The sequence below is a fragment of the Panicum virgatum genome, chromosome 8N (assembly GCF_016808335.1).
Source record: "Panicum virgatum strain AP13 chromosome 8N, P.virgatum_v5, whole genome shotgun sequence".
In the NCBI taxonomy this organism is placed as follows: Eukaryota; Viridiplantae; Streptophyta; class Magnoliopsida; order Poales; family Poaceae; genus Panicum; species Panicum virgatum.
In genome coordinates, this window is record NC_053152.1 from 17,406,647 (window position 1) to 17,419,569 (window position 12,923).

Genomic DNA, 12,923 nt, shown 5'->3' on the forward strand with positions numbered 1-12,923 from the left:
CCGTATCCTAACTGTTGCATGTCATATTTTATTCGTGTAGACGCCGCGAACGAAGTCGCCCACGAGTTGATCGTTGAGCCGGTCCAGGAGCCACGAGCAGGAGAGCAGCAGAGGACGCCGTTGAGCCCGCTCCAGAGGTTTTCGTTAACCCCGCTGACCTGCAAGGCAAGCCCCGGAGCATAACCATAATTTAAATTATTCAATGTTTACTTAAGTATTGTGCATTTATGTTCTAGGAGTTGAATGGAACCATAGTATGCATGTTTTCCCTAGGTACCATGGGCCTATACTAGTATGCAGGTGTCGATAGAAATGCTCCGCTAAATAGGATTTCGGTAGAAGTCGAGTGATTGCTGTCACTCGCGAGTTTAGGATCTTGATCCCTTAGCTATGGCTTTGATTTGAGTTGATGAGTAAAAAGATTTGGAGACCGGGCGGAAATGAGTTGAAATATGGATATGGAATAAATGAGAACATGACCTTCCGCCTGTGTCGATTGAGGACCGTACCGATGTTGGCCCTGATGACCGAGTTTGAACAGTACTAACCACATACCGGAAGTAGGAGGTAGTCGAAACCGGTAAGCTGTGTACCACTTTACAGCGGTGATTTGAATTCTGTCATGCTACGCTGGGCGTGGGAGTTGGCGGGTGTTGGATAGGATGCCGCCTCCGGGTTCTCCGGGAGTTCACCGCGAGGGGCCCATCACCTGAGTTTTAGCAGGCGTAGTTCAGATGCCGTGGTAATGTGGAAACAGTTGACGCGCGTGGCCCAACGGGGCTTACATGTGTCGTGTGAGTTAGGTCCACCTTGCAAGGTTAAATCGGATCGATTCGCCGTCTCTCTCGGTTAAGAGAACCTTGGTCACTGCGTCACATCGTAGTAAGAAGTGGAATAAGTATTGAAAGGTAGAGATGGAATGTTGTATCTGTTGTTCTGAAGAATAATCTGCTCCACCATGTGTGCTCTAGATGTTTAGGCAAATTTAGTTAATACTCGCTATACTAAATGGAGCTAAAATATTGAAAGTAAGGATTCACTTCTAGCAGCCTTTCAGCAAAAGAACTCCAGAGCCAAAAAGCCTTTCATGTCTAGGTAATGGGCTAAGTATACCCAAAGTCGGGTAAGCCTTGCTGAGTATTAGTATACTCAGGGTTGTTGTTGTACCTTTTTTTAGCAGGTTGTGTCCCCGTTGACTTCGAGGAGATCTGTGCGTCCTGGATTGGACAGCCGCTTCCTCCGGGTTGGACCGTCGAGTGGGCCCCGTCTTCCCCGTGAAGATTGGGCAGGTTGGCGTCACATCGGTGGGCAGGATGTGGAGCTCACCTTTTATCGTCATCGTGGCTATCGTATTGTATTTCGAACTCAGTTTTAAACTTCCGCTGTGCGTTTGAACTCTGTTGTTTGTATTTAAACCTTTTATGTAAAACCGGTGTTGTAATTTAATTTGAAGACTTTTGTGTGCTGGTATCACCTGTGCTCGTCTTCATACGGGTCTAAGTGCAATTGTGATCCTGGAGTACAGTAGTTTAATCGGGATATTAGCCGACAGCCTGTCAGGTTACACCGTTTTAAGTGCACAGTAACTTGATTAAGTATTAAGATGATGGTTAGTGCATTTAAGCCGGTTTAATTTGGACGGTGCTGCTACAAAGGTTATCTCTTAATTTTAGCTCTGTGCACTGTTACTGAATTTTGGCAAAATTTGCAGGAAAAGACTCTTTAATTTGTCAGCTCACATTAGTAATTTTTGTTTCACCTATTTGCATTATAATTTCTGAACTCCATTTGCACCGTGTGCGTGTGTCACACTTGCAATATTTTCTGAATTTATGTACTTTATGGTACATTGATTAGTTATTAACCATTCTAGTTTTCGTTTTTCTTGCCATCTCCACCTCTAAAAGCAAACAACTAATAATATTTCCGTTTTGCTTGTATTCGAATATGTTTGTATTGCAATATATGATTCTATTCAAAATATCTTCTTATGCTTTGTAATGTAGAAGTCGTAAATGTCCCATCCATCGTGAACTTCCCCACAAAGGGAAAATGTGATGTGGCAAGTAGAGGAAATTGATCAAATCGCATCCCAGATGGACTGGGCCGATGAGGATGACGCTGGAGTTGAATCTGGGGATGACGAATGTCCCTAGATAGGACGAGGGGCTTACATAGCAGGAGTGTGGTGCGATCCGATAGATCCACATCTGTTCCCTCAAAGAGAAAGGTGTTCAAGGTTGGAGTTCGATCAGGATTACGTTCGGAGTCCAATTCGGGTAAGGACTTACAAGCAAGCATTTATTATACATTTTCAAGGACTACGCGTAATGAGTTGCCAAATTGTATGGTCCATGTAGGAGGCTCCGACAGGAAGAAGTAAACGACGACGCCAACCTGCAAACGCAACAGAGGACGAACTTGAAGGCAATGAAAGCTCTGGTCCAGAACCTCAAACTACTTCCTCTGGCAGCCAAAATAAAAGGAAACGGGGTCAGCGTGGAAGAAACAAATACCCCGAAGGCCAATAGTTGGTCAACGTAGTTAGTGCAGTAGGCGAGCCCATAGAGCCGCCAGAGGTGTGTGCAAAGTTTTGGAACGCAATCGGTTGTATAATAAGAACAAAGATGGTTTTGGATCCAACAATCCCCGATTAGCTAACAGTTTCTGAGAGAAGGAAGGAAGCGATGTGGCAACTGTTGAGCAAAACCTTTATTTGCCAAGAGGAACTCAAGATAAAGTCAAGCAATATGCTAAGAAGATGTTGGGTGAAAGTTTCCGCCGGTGGAAGAGTGAATTAAATACCAAGTATGTGCAGAAGGGCCGAACACCATTTGCAGATTATGGGGACATCACACCAACATAATGGGAAGAGTTTGTTTGGCAAAAGAACTCTGAGGAATCTCTAGCTCTAAGCAAGAGAAATAAAGATCTAGCAATGAGCAATATACATAAAGTCCGTCTTGGCCCAAGTGGATACCAAAGAAAGGCCGATCAATGGCGGCGTGAAAGAGATGCTGCAATAGCCACAGAGCAACCTGACCCTTTTGCAGGCCTTACTGAGCATGGCTGGTTCTGGCTTGAAGCAAGGAAGCCTAAGATAGTGGATGGCAAGCCACATTTTGACAAACCCGAGATCGAAGCCGTCGCACAAAAAATGTATGAACTTATCGAACTTCAGAATCAAGGAAAGTTCAAAGTCAACAGGGACAAGGATGTGCTTAGTACAGCCCTCGGGCCCAAAGACCATGGAGGCCACGTCAGAGGCGTGTCCTCTAAGTTGACCTTTAAAGATGGGTTCTAGGAGGACCGGCCTACCTACAAGAGGCATGACCGCTACAAGGAAGAGATGATACAAGCGGCCGAGAAAGCAGCGAAATCAAAGTTTAAGGAAATGTTAGCACAAATTGCAGAGCAGCAGCAGTCCGGGCAAATATGGATGAATCCGTTGCAAGTGGGGCAGCAACAGTCCGGCCAGATGGTGACGATGCCCCCTCCGGTATTAGGCCAAGCAAATACGACATGTGCTCAGAGTAGTGTTGCCTCAACCACAGCACAACCATATCCTGTAGATTGTATAACAAATACTACTCCATGCATGTTGCTATATCCAATCGGCAGAGCTGGAAAGACGAAAGAAGTTGCCAAGGCCCACGTGGATCCTGTTGGGGGTTTATTTGAGGAAAAACCAATCCCGCCCCTATATGCATGCATGCGAGTGCAGGAGCTCCTGAAATCAAGCAATGAGGACATCGAGATAGACATCCCCACTTCAGATGGGAAGACCACACTTGGACAATGCGTTGGCATCACCATTCTGTGGCACAAACGAGATATCATATTGCTTGTTTTACCCGATCTACCGGCACATCAGACTCTACCAGCTCCAGCATATCTACCGACCCCGCCACCACCAGCTCCAGCATCGCCAACAGCTCCAGCACCGCCACCACCAGCTCCAGCATCGCCACCAGCTCTAGCATCGCCACCACTAACTCCAGCATCGCCACCAGGAGCTCAAGCATCACCGCCACCAGCTCAAGCACCTGCTCAAGCATCACCACCACGAGCGCACATGGCACCGGCTCTGCCACCACCAGAACCACAACTTGGGCAGTTGTATGTACCACGAGTCATACGGTCTTTCCAGAAGGAAGACTTAGAGATTGTAGATAAATGGCATGCAGCAAACACCAAGCAGAGGTCAAAGGATAAACCAAAGGACAAGTCAAAGGATGTTTCAGATTCTAGTGGCACCAGATGACCGGGCTTTTCCTTGCCCCGCACTGACCACGAGTTCTGTCATTATGTTGGGGTCGATGACATAGCAGATTTACCGGATTGTCTGATAAAATTTGAGTATGGTAAACCATTTCTACCCAACTCTTTGATTGAAGAGGATGAACAGTTGGTACACGAGGGCATGTAGACTTGGCCTCAAAAGCATTTGGGCTCAGTATGATCCCGATATTTTTGGATCAAAAACTGACGGCATCAATGATGTCATATTCGATTTTCAAGACATCCAAGAAATTTTCTGCCTCAAAGAACTAAGCATAGAAATGGTAAGACTCTGGTGCATGTAAGTGTCGCATCCAAACTAATATCTTATATGCAATGGTTTATAATTATATATGCATACATATCTAATTAGTTGTGATATTTCATTCTACAGGATGCAACAATGACAAGCGGATGCTCTAAAACATAAGACCGCGTTCCTTGACCCGGTAGCTATTTTGTGAGTCCAGGCAATACGGGCTAATGTTGTGGAAGGACGACCACGATGAGCTAAGCAAGTGTTCAACGCGCAACGCAAAACTTGATAAGCGAAAAAAGGCACACAAAGATATCATAAGGATAGTTGGTGCCGACATATCGCTTTAGATGCAACGGTGGCAGGACATGGATATCATATGGGCATGCCACTTCTAGTAAGTGTAGTCTCAATCATTTGATATAATATGCACTTGCTTCATGTAAATGCCTAAGAAATCATATATGATATTTTTTACAGAAGACACTGGATTGCATTTATGATACAGCCAAAGCGTGGAAAAATGCTTGTATTGGACTCCGCAGATACGCTGAATTCGTATCCGTCCTCAACATGTTAGCAAAATTGTTATCCTCTACATGGACATCATGCTAAATCTTGTAGATATAAATAACTTCTTATTTCTTTTTTTATAAAAATAGGGCTTAAAGGCTATACATTTTCAAAGGAGGAATTCATCCCCCGGAGAGAAAAGATAAAATGGTGATGCGCACAAGCTTTCCATGCCACAAGCAACCTGCAGGTTCCGTGTACTGTGGATACTACGTGTGCGAGCACATGAGATAGCTCGGGAGATACACAAAATATCCCGAACGTGTAAGGATATACTCTTTGCTAGGGATAGATGCAGAACTGCATATTGTTATTACTTGCGTCTAATACTTTGCTGAATTTTTCCTTGGATTTTTTATTTGCAGGATTTCGCGAAACCCACAAAGGTCCACTCCATGAGCAACAACTTCTCCATGTAGTCGACGATTTATGTCACTTCATTTTGCATGAAGTGGTCCATATAGATGGAGAATTTGTTCACCCTGAGCATGAATTATCAACTGACAAAAAATATGAAAGCCTCCGTCAGTGGGACAATGAGCAACTCCGTGCCGGCTATAGTAGCGTTACTCAAAGGAACTACGACAAAATCATGCATGTATTCTATGCGCACTTTCATGATGTATGTACTCTAATGATGCACGGTAATGATACTTCTATATGATTTTATTTTGAATTTGTATTTAGTTATATTTAATAAATATATTCATCATCGGTCACAAAATCCTCAATCGCGTGCTACCTTGATGGAATCGTGCACTAGCTTGATAGGTCAAAATTGACGGGAAACAGAAATTTAAATAAAGCTGGAAACAGATTTGGTGAAAATTTGTGGGAAGCAGAAATTTAAATAAAGAGGGAAATAGATTTGGTGAAAATTGGCGCAAAACGATTTAATAGAGCGGGAAACGGATTTGAAAATTTGAAATATTTAATAAAGTGGAAACGGATTTGAAAATTTGAAAATTGGGAGGCGGGAAAGCTATGCGGGTGTTTCCAGGGGCGGGTGATGCCATGACCCGCCCCTGGAAATGTACTTATAGGGGCGGGCCGTTTACCCGCCCCTGAAAAGATGATTTGTAGCTGCGAGAGACAGGGACGGATATCGCGCCCATCCCTACAAATGCTGTTTTACCCGCCTCTAAAAACGATTTCTGTAGTAGTGTATGTATGGCCATGGTGACAACGTGCAAATGTCAAGGAATAGTTTTTCTGAAAATAAAAGGATTGTTTACATTCTAAAAAAACAATAGTCTTGTTTACACACTCAAACTATAATAAAACTCCAATTTTCAATCTTTCGCAACTACAGAATGACTCAATACAAACGCCTCATCACCGCTAGTTCAAATCGAATTGGCGGTGATAGACTATTACTACTGGTTCCATGGAGAACCGGCGGTGATAGTAGGCACACCGGGTCCTATCACGATCCGGCAGTGGTGGACATGCCCCTTTTTTCCTCTTCTATCCTTCCTTTTTCCCTTCACCCTTATCCACTCGATTCCCTTCATTCTTTCTATCCCCCTCCCGTCTCTGTCTTCAGCGGATCTCACTCCTTCTGCCATTTCCTCCTCTCTCCCTCACCCGAACCTACACCTCACCCTCCCCTCCCTTCTTCCACTGCTGGCACCTCCCCGCACCTTTTTCGTCGACCACTCCCTCCCCTTCCTTCTTCCTCACGCATGGGAGTAGCGGCATAGAGCAGCTGCAACGGTGCCCGGCACGAAGCGGGTGCTTGGGGCCATGGTGGCCGATGCGCTGTGGAGTAGCGTCCGGCGGGTAGGAGTAGCTCCAGCCGGGTGGTGGGTGGGTGCGGTCGCGGCATTCAGTGTGCAGGCCTTCACTCGCCGCCTCCTCCCCTCCCTTCTTCTGCCACACAAGAGCAACGGTGTGTAGGCAGGAGCAACAGCGGGCGGTATGCATCGGACGTATGGGGCCACGGCCCGCGCGGGCACAGCGCCACGAGTGGGCAGCGGCATTTTCCATCACTGTCGAGTTAAAGCCAATGCTGCCTAAAACCGGTGGTGATGGCTGTTTTCAGCCGGCAGGAATGGTGGCGTTGTAGTAGTATTTAACCACAAAACTTGATAACAAAGACCATCCGATTGTCAAAATTGGGAAAATTTTGCCCTTTCGGTTGTTTCAAAGGTGGTTTTTTTGTAAAAATAATAATTATTCATTTTATATTAAAATTTTAATAAATAATTTATTTTAAATCAAAAAATCAAGCGGGTGCTAACATTTTTCAAAAAATGTAACTTATCTATTGGCACTCCACTTGTCAGTCATTTAAATCCAATTTTTTATATTTCTACTATTTTTTTTGCTTGTAGTTATGGTTATTATGTTTGAATAAATAAGATTCAAATAGAATAAAAATTGATAGGTCTTATTTTTAGAAAAAAATTGGTACTATTTTTATATTTTTTGATTTAAAATGAATTAGTTTTGATTTTTATATCTGCCTAGAATTTTTTATTTTTTTAGCAAAATACAAAACTCATTTTGAAACCACCGGAAGGGCCAAACTTGTCCGATTTCGACAGTTGGATGATTTTTATTATCCGGTTTTGTAGTTGAATGTTTATGTGATAGTTTTAGGGTGTAAACTAAATTTTTTCTAAAAAAAATACTACGTGATCAGTTTGCTTGGAAGAAGAACATCTCTGACTGCATAAAGAGAGAACAGAGTAAACTGGTGATGCATTAAGAATAAACCCGAATCCAAAGAGATCAAATTAATGATGTAGGTTTCATAATTTTAATTAGCTTTGAGATTAATAATAAAGGCATAAAACTTCGTAAAGGAAGAAGTACGACCAAACGATAGCTTAGCCAAAGAGTGGGCTTCTTTGGTCGTAGGAGTCCTGAAGTCATGCAACCATATTCATTGATCGCAAAATGGCGTGGTCAGGTCTCCAATTCATGGTAATGTTTGGTTGAAGCCCTACAGCATGCCATGCCGGAGAGAACAGGAGAGCCAGCCACTGTTTATTTCGACTAAAGATCCATTCGGTCCTGCTTATATATTGAAAGAGGGGCAGTTGCGTTATGCTGGGGATACCAGCTTAGAAGATTCAGCTCTCAAAAATATACCAAACGCTATTCCTTCTATTCCAAATTATAAGTTATTCCATCTTTCTTGTAGATTTTTCATTAAATATACTTGTATAGTACAGCTATTCGGTGCTATAAATTTTTGTAAATTTTTCTATAATTTTTATCAATATAAAAATAGTTTAACTCTCCAAAAAAATTGGAATGAGTTTGGACTTGTTTGGTTGAGCTTTTCAGCATGCTTTTGCGTTTTAAAAAGACAAAAGCCAACCAAAGGGATCGCTCTCATCTAAAGTCACATCTAAAAGCAGTTTTTTCATAGTTCATTTTTCACAGCACCTCCTCCGATGCTTTTTCTGTCTGTGGAGGATACTTTTTGTTTTTTTTCTCTCTCACTGATTCCTTCCCCACTCGGCCTCCTCTTCTCCGCCCGACTGCTCCCGCCTCCTGCTTCCCCTGCCGTGCCTCTCCTTCATGCTCCTCCCGGTGCTAGCGCAGGCCGCGGCGCGATGAAGGATGGTGGTGGGAGCAGGGCCGCCTCGCATGCGGCCGGGGCTGGCACTGCCTCCCGACCAGCCGCTGACGCCCTTGACCAGCTCTGCCGGCGGCGATTCCAGGCGACGGTGAGACGAGAGGAGCAGTGCAGTGCGGTGGGGAGCAGCGGTAGGCTTGCTCGGAGGGGAGTGGAGTAGCGGCAGCGGGCTGGCGCAGAGGAAAGGAGCTGCGGCGGTATGCTTGCTCGGAGGGGAGGCGAGTAGCAGTGGCTGGCCGGCGCGCAGGAGAGGAGCTGCGGCGACCGGCATGGAGGGGAGGAGCTGCGGCAGCCGGCATGCGGGAGGAGCTGTCTGCGGGTCTGTGTGAAAGGAAAGGAGGAGCAGTCACGGACTCACGGTCGTGCACAGAGGGGAGGGATCGCGGCTGGCCGGTGTGTTGGGGAGGAGCGCCGTCGAAGCCGCCGGCCTCTCCCGCGGCGGCAGCGACGGTGCATAGGAGAGAGAAAGAAAGGGATTGAGAGGCTGACATATTAGGTCTCCAATCAGCCCACACTAATTTTCATGTCATATTTGAGATTAGGGTCAGTTGGATCCATGCCACTCCAATTTCTTAAAATTGGATCTCATGTTGAAAATCATGCCATTGAGTGGCATGATTTTCAATATGATATCCAATTTCACGGAGTTGTGGTGGCATGAATCGAATTTTCCCTTGAGATTATTAGATGCCGCCACGAGCAGCATAGGCAGGTTGGTTGATGGCAACCACTACCGGAATTCCGGAAACTCGCTTTTTGCCAAGTGCTAAACAGTTTGCCAGAGTGCAATCTTTCGAGCACTCCGCAAACAACTTCTTTGTCGAGTGTCGCGCGAAAAACACTACACTCGGTAAATAGTGTGTTTGCCGAGTGCAAAAAAAAAATACTCGACAAATAGCTTGTTTGCCGAGTGCAAAAAAAACACTCGGCAAAAAACTTATTTGCAGAGTGCTAAAAACCGAGTGTCATACTCGGCAAATCCCAAAAAACTTCCGGCACTCAGCAAACCTGCTGATTCCGGTAGTGAACGGACCGTCGGGTCCGTGACACTGCTACCCTGAGCTTGTCGATAAAGCGCTATAATTACCATAACTCACACAGTCACACGCCTTTCCTTTACATTTGGGCTATCTGCATTTCTGCATAATAAAGCTATGGTAAGGTGACAAGTGGCAACAGGACAAGAATTTTCAACTTTCCATTGCATTTCATGGGTATATACAAATACAGTATCCAGTGGGTCAATCAATGAAGAAATTGGTGTTGTTGTCTAGCAACTGAAATTTTTTTACAATAATGGCACAACCTTGGAGCATGGATCGCGTTACAAATTTCCCCACTCTACTAAAACATTATCCTTCGTCAGAATATATACCACTGCTCTCACCCTCCAGAAGGTTGTGAAAGGAGGGTGGAATTGGAGGGGTTTCAGTGTCCACAATGCCTTCCAGCACGCGAACCACTTGCCCTATTGATGGCCTGTCATTCTTGTCGTCCTGGATGCACCAACAGGCAACTCTGCAGGTGATGTCAAGCTCCTTGACATTAGCATTCCCTTCCAGCCTACTATCCAATAAGCACATCACATTCCCTTCATTCACTTGAGCGGCTGCATAAAGAGGGAAATATCGATGATTTCCGAATGTCAATCTCTTTGTAGTTCTTCTCCCCGAGACTAGTTCGAGAAGCACGATGACAAAACTATAAACATCTGCCTTTTTAGTGATAGGCTGTCCAGATATCCACTCTGGTGCGAGATATCCTATGGTTCCTCGGACGGTGGTCAATGCAGAGTTGAATTCACGTCCAAGAAGCTTTGCCATGCCAAAGTCTGAGATTTTAACGCAGAATTCCTCATCAAGTAATATGTTTTCAGGCTTGATATCACAATGTATGATGCAGTCCTCACATCCTTCATGAAGATAGGCTAGACCCTTTGCAATACCGAGTGCGATTCGGTAGCGAACATCCCAGCTCAAAAGACTAGACCTTTCTGAAAATAGGTGTGAATCCAACGAACCATTAGGCATATACTCATAGACCAGCAACCTCATATCCCCTTTAACACAAAATCCCAGAAGAAAGACAAGGTTAGTGTGTTTGATCACTCCAGCTGTCTGCACTTCTGCTCTGAATTGCTTATCTGCGTGCCCAAGGCCTTTCAGACTCTTCACAGCGATAACAGTTGATTCTGGTCCTGGCATTGTTCCCCTGAAAACACTACCGAAACCTCCCTCACCAAGTTTATCAGAGAAATTCCTTGTAGCTTTCTTGATCTGCCCATAAGAGTAGAGAACAAGAGAACCCTCCACTTGAAACTTTCTGCAAGTAAATAAATCTCTCCTGTATCTCCATAGAAGCGCCAGTGTCAATATCACAGAAGCCAATGCTATAAATCCTGCCACCAACAACAGAATAGCTCTTGTGTGTAGACCCTTTTTGGCCCGGAGCTTGGAATTGGAACCCCCACGAACATAAACCTTGCTGTATGGAGGTCCAGAAGCAAAACTCATGTTGTACAGCTTGTCGTACCATAGCTTGCATCCGTAGTCAAACACATACGCAACACAGTAACAATTGCTCACGCAGGCTTGTTTACAATCTTCATCACTTTCTGCTGGATCACCCTGGCGGCCATAAGGGAGCCCCTGCAGCTTGTCTATCAGGATAAACGAGTCATCATGTTCAGTCTGGCCAATCGCCTCGCAGCTCAGTGGAAGAGATCTCGAGCAACCGGTGACAAAGTATCCAAGCCCCCACTCAGCTGGATACGAAGGCTCAAAACCATCGAGGCATTCGCATCTGCCGTTGCCTGTGCAGGCACCGAAGGAACCACAGAAGAAGCCGCTGGATTTGCAGCCTGAAGGGAAGGTCCAACGAGCCACCCAACCGCTTCTGTTTGCTGATGCAGAATCCTCTGACCACCGCATCAATCTGACTTGCCCCAGATGGAGCTGCAGGAATTCGATCACGTTTGGGCTTGGACGATTCAGCACCAGTGAGCTGCCGTTGTCTTGAGATGTCACCATCCCATCCGGGAAGGTCCCCGGAATATCGTCGAGCCCATCGGTTGTGAGCACGAACCCGTTCCTCCTGCTCGGATCGACGCTGATGCTGCCATTGTGCGGGTAGTGCTCGTACGTCATGGAGATGTTGCTCCCGGTGTCACTGTCGAACCCGAGCCTCGCGCCCGGTAGCAGCGAGTCGCCGGGGTAATCGAAGCTCTGCCACAAGATCCGGGAGGAGTTGGCCTGATCCCTCACCACAAGATTGTCGTTGTCAAGGAGCACCGTGGCGGCAGCGGGCGGCGAGGGGCCGGCCGCGGCGCCGCTCGAACACCAGAGCTGAGCCCCGGCCTCCGTGGTACACAGGCTGCCGCTGAAGACCTCGAGCGCCGAGGCGGAGAGGTCAGTGACTGGTGTTGGTTTTGATTTGGTTGACCTCTGTCAACAACAGAACCAAAAGAAAAAGGGGGAGTTTTTCACCCTGTTAGTTTAGGGATCGGTTCAACAGAACCAATCCGCGAATGCCTTGATCGGGAGGCAAACCTAAGCCCATTGAGCTCGGCCCTGGACCTACAGTGCTTATAAATAAGAGGGGGTCAACCCAGGGTTAGGAACCTAATCTATTCCACCATCCTCCTATCATTCAGAGCACTGGAAGGCTCAGAAGCGCGAGTACCACGCCAGGGGCAGTGCCGGTGGCGTCCTGAAGGCCGCCGCTACCCCGAGAGAATGCTCAAGGAGCGTCTGCGCTACGTCCCCGACGCTGTCAACACCATCGACGTCATCGCGCCTACACCTACTTCTAGCAGCGCCATGGACACCACTACTGCTGGTATAGACCGAACATTTGATTCCGCATTAGTTAATGTACCAGGAATGATCTACTTTAGATTAGTGATCCTGGTTAGTCAAGTCAGTGCTAAGATTTGTTAGATTTTATTCCTAACAATTGGTATCAGTCGCCTCTACTAATCCAGTATAGATCCCTAGACAACCCTCAGTTTTAGTTTCGGTTTATGGTGTAGATCTATCTGTGCATGATCCTTTTCATGTTTTAGCCCTACTCAGTTAAGTTTTTCAGTTCATGCACATGTTTTTCTAGTTAGTCAGTACCTAGAACATAAGATCAGATACGGTTTCTAGGTGTTCTTCATGTTTTAGTTCAAGAAATTAGGGTTTTCTCTATGTCAGTGGCCTAACCCTCTCGGTTTTGGGT

General features: G+C 45.8%; 1 protein-coding gene across 1 annotated transcript; it reads right to left on the reverse strand.

Moving 5' to 3' along the window:
* Window positions 1-10,054: 10,054 nt before the first annotated feature.
* Window positions 10,055-12,260, reverse strand: LOC120684848 (G-type lectin S-receptor-like serine/threonine-protein kinase At2g19130). The gene is made up of 2 exons (XM_039966714.1): window positions 12,219-12,260; window positions 10,055-12,145 (listed from the first exon to the last, which is right to left on the reverse strand). The coding sequence occupies exons 1-2, from the start codon at window positions 12,258-12,260 to the stop codon at window positions 10,055-10,057; spliced, it is 2,133 nt and encodes a 710-aa protein (XP_039822648.1).
* Between the last annotated feature and the right edge of the window lie 663 nt (window positions 12,261-12,923).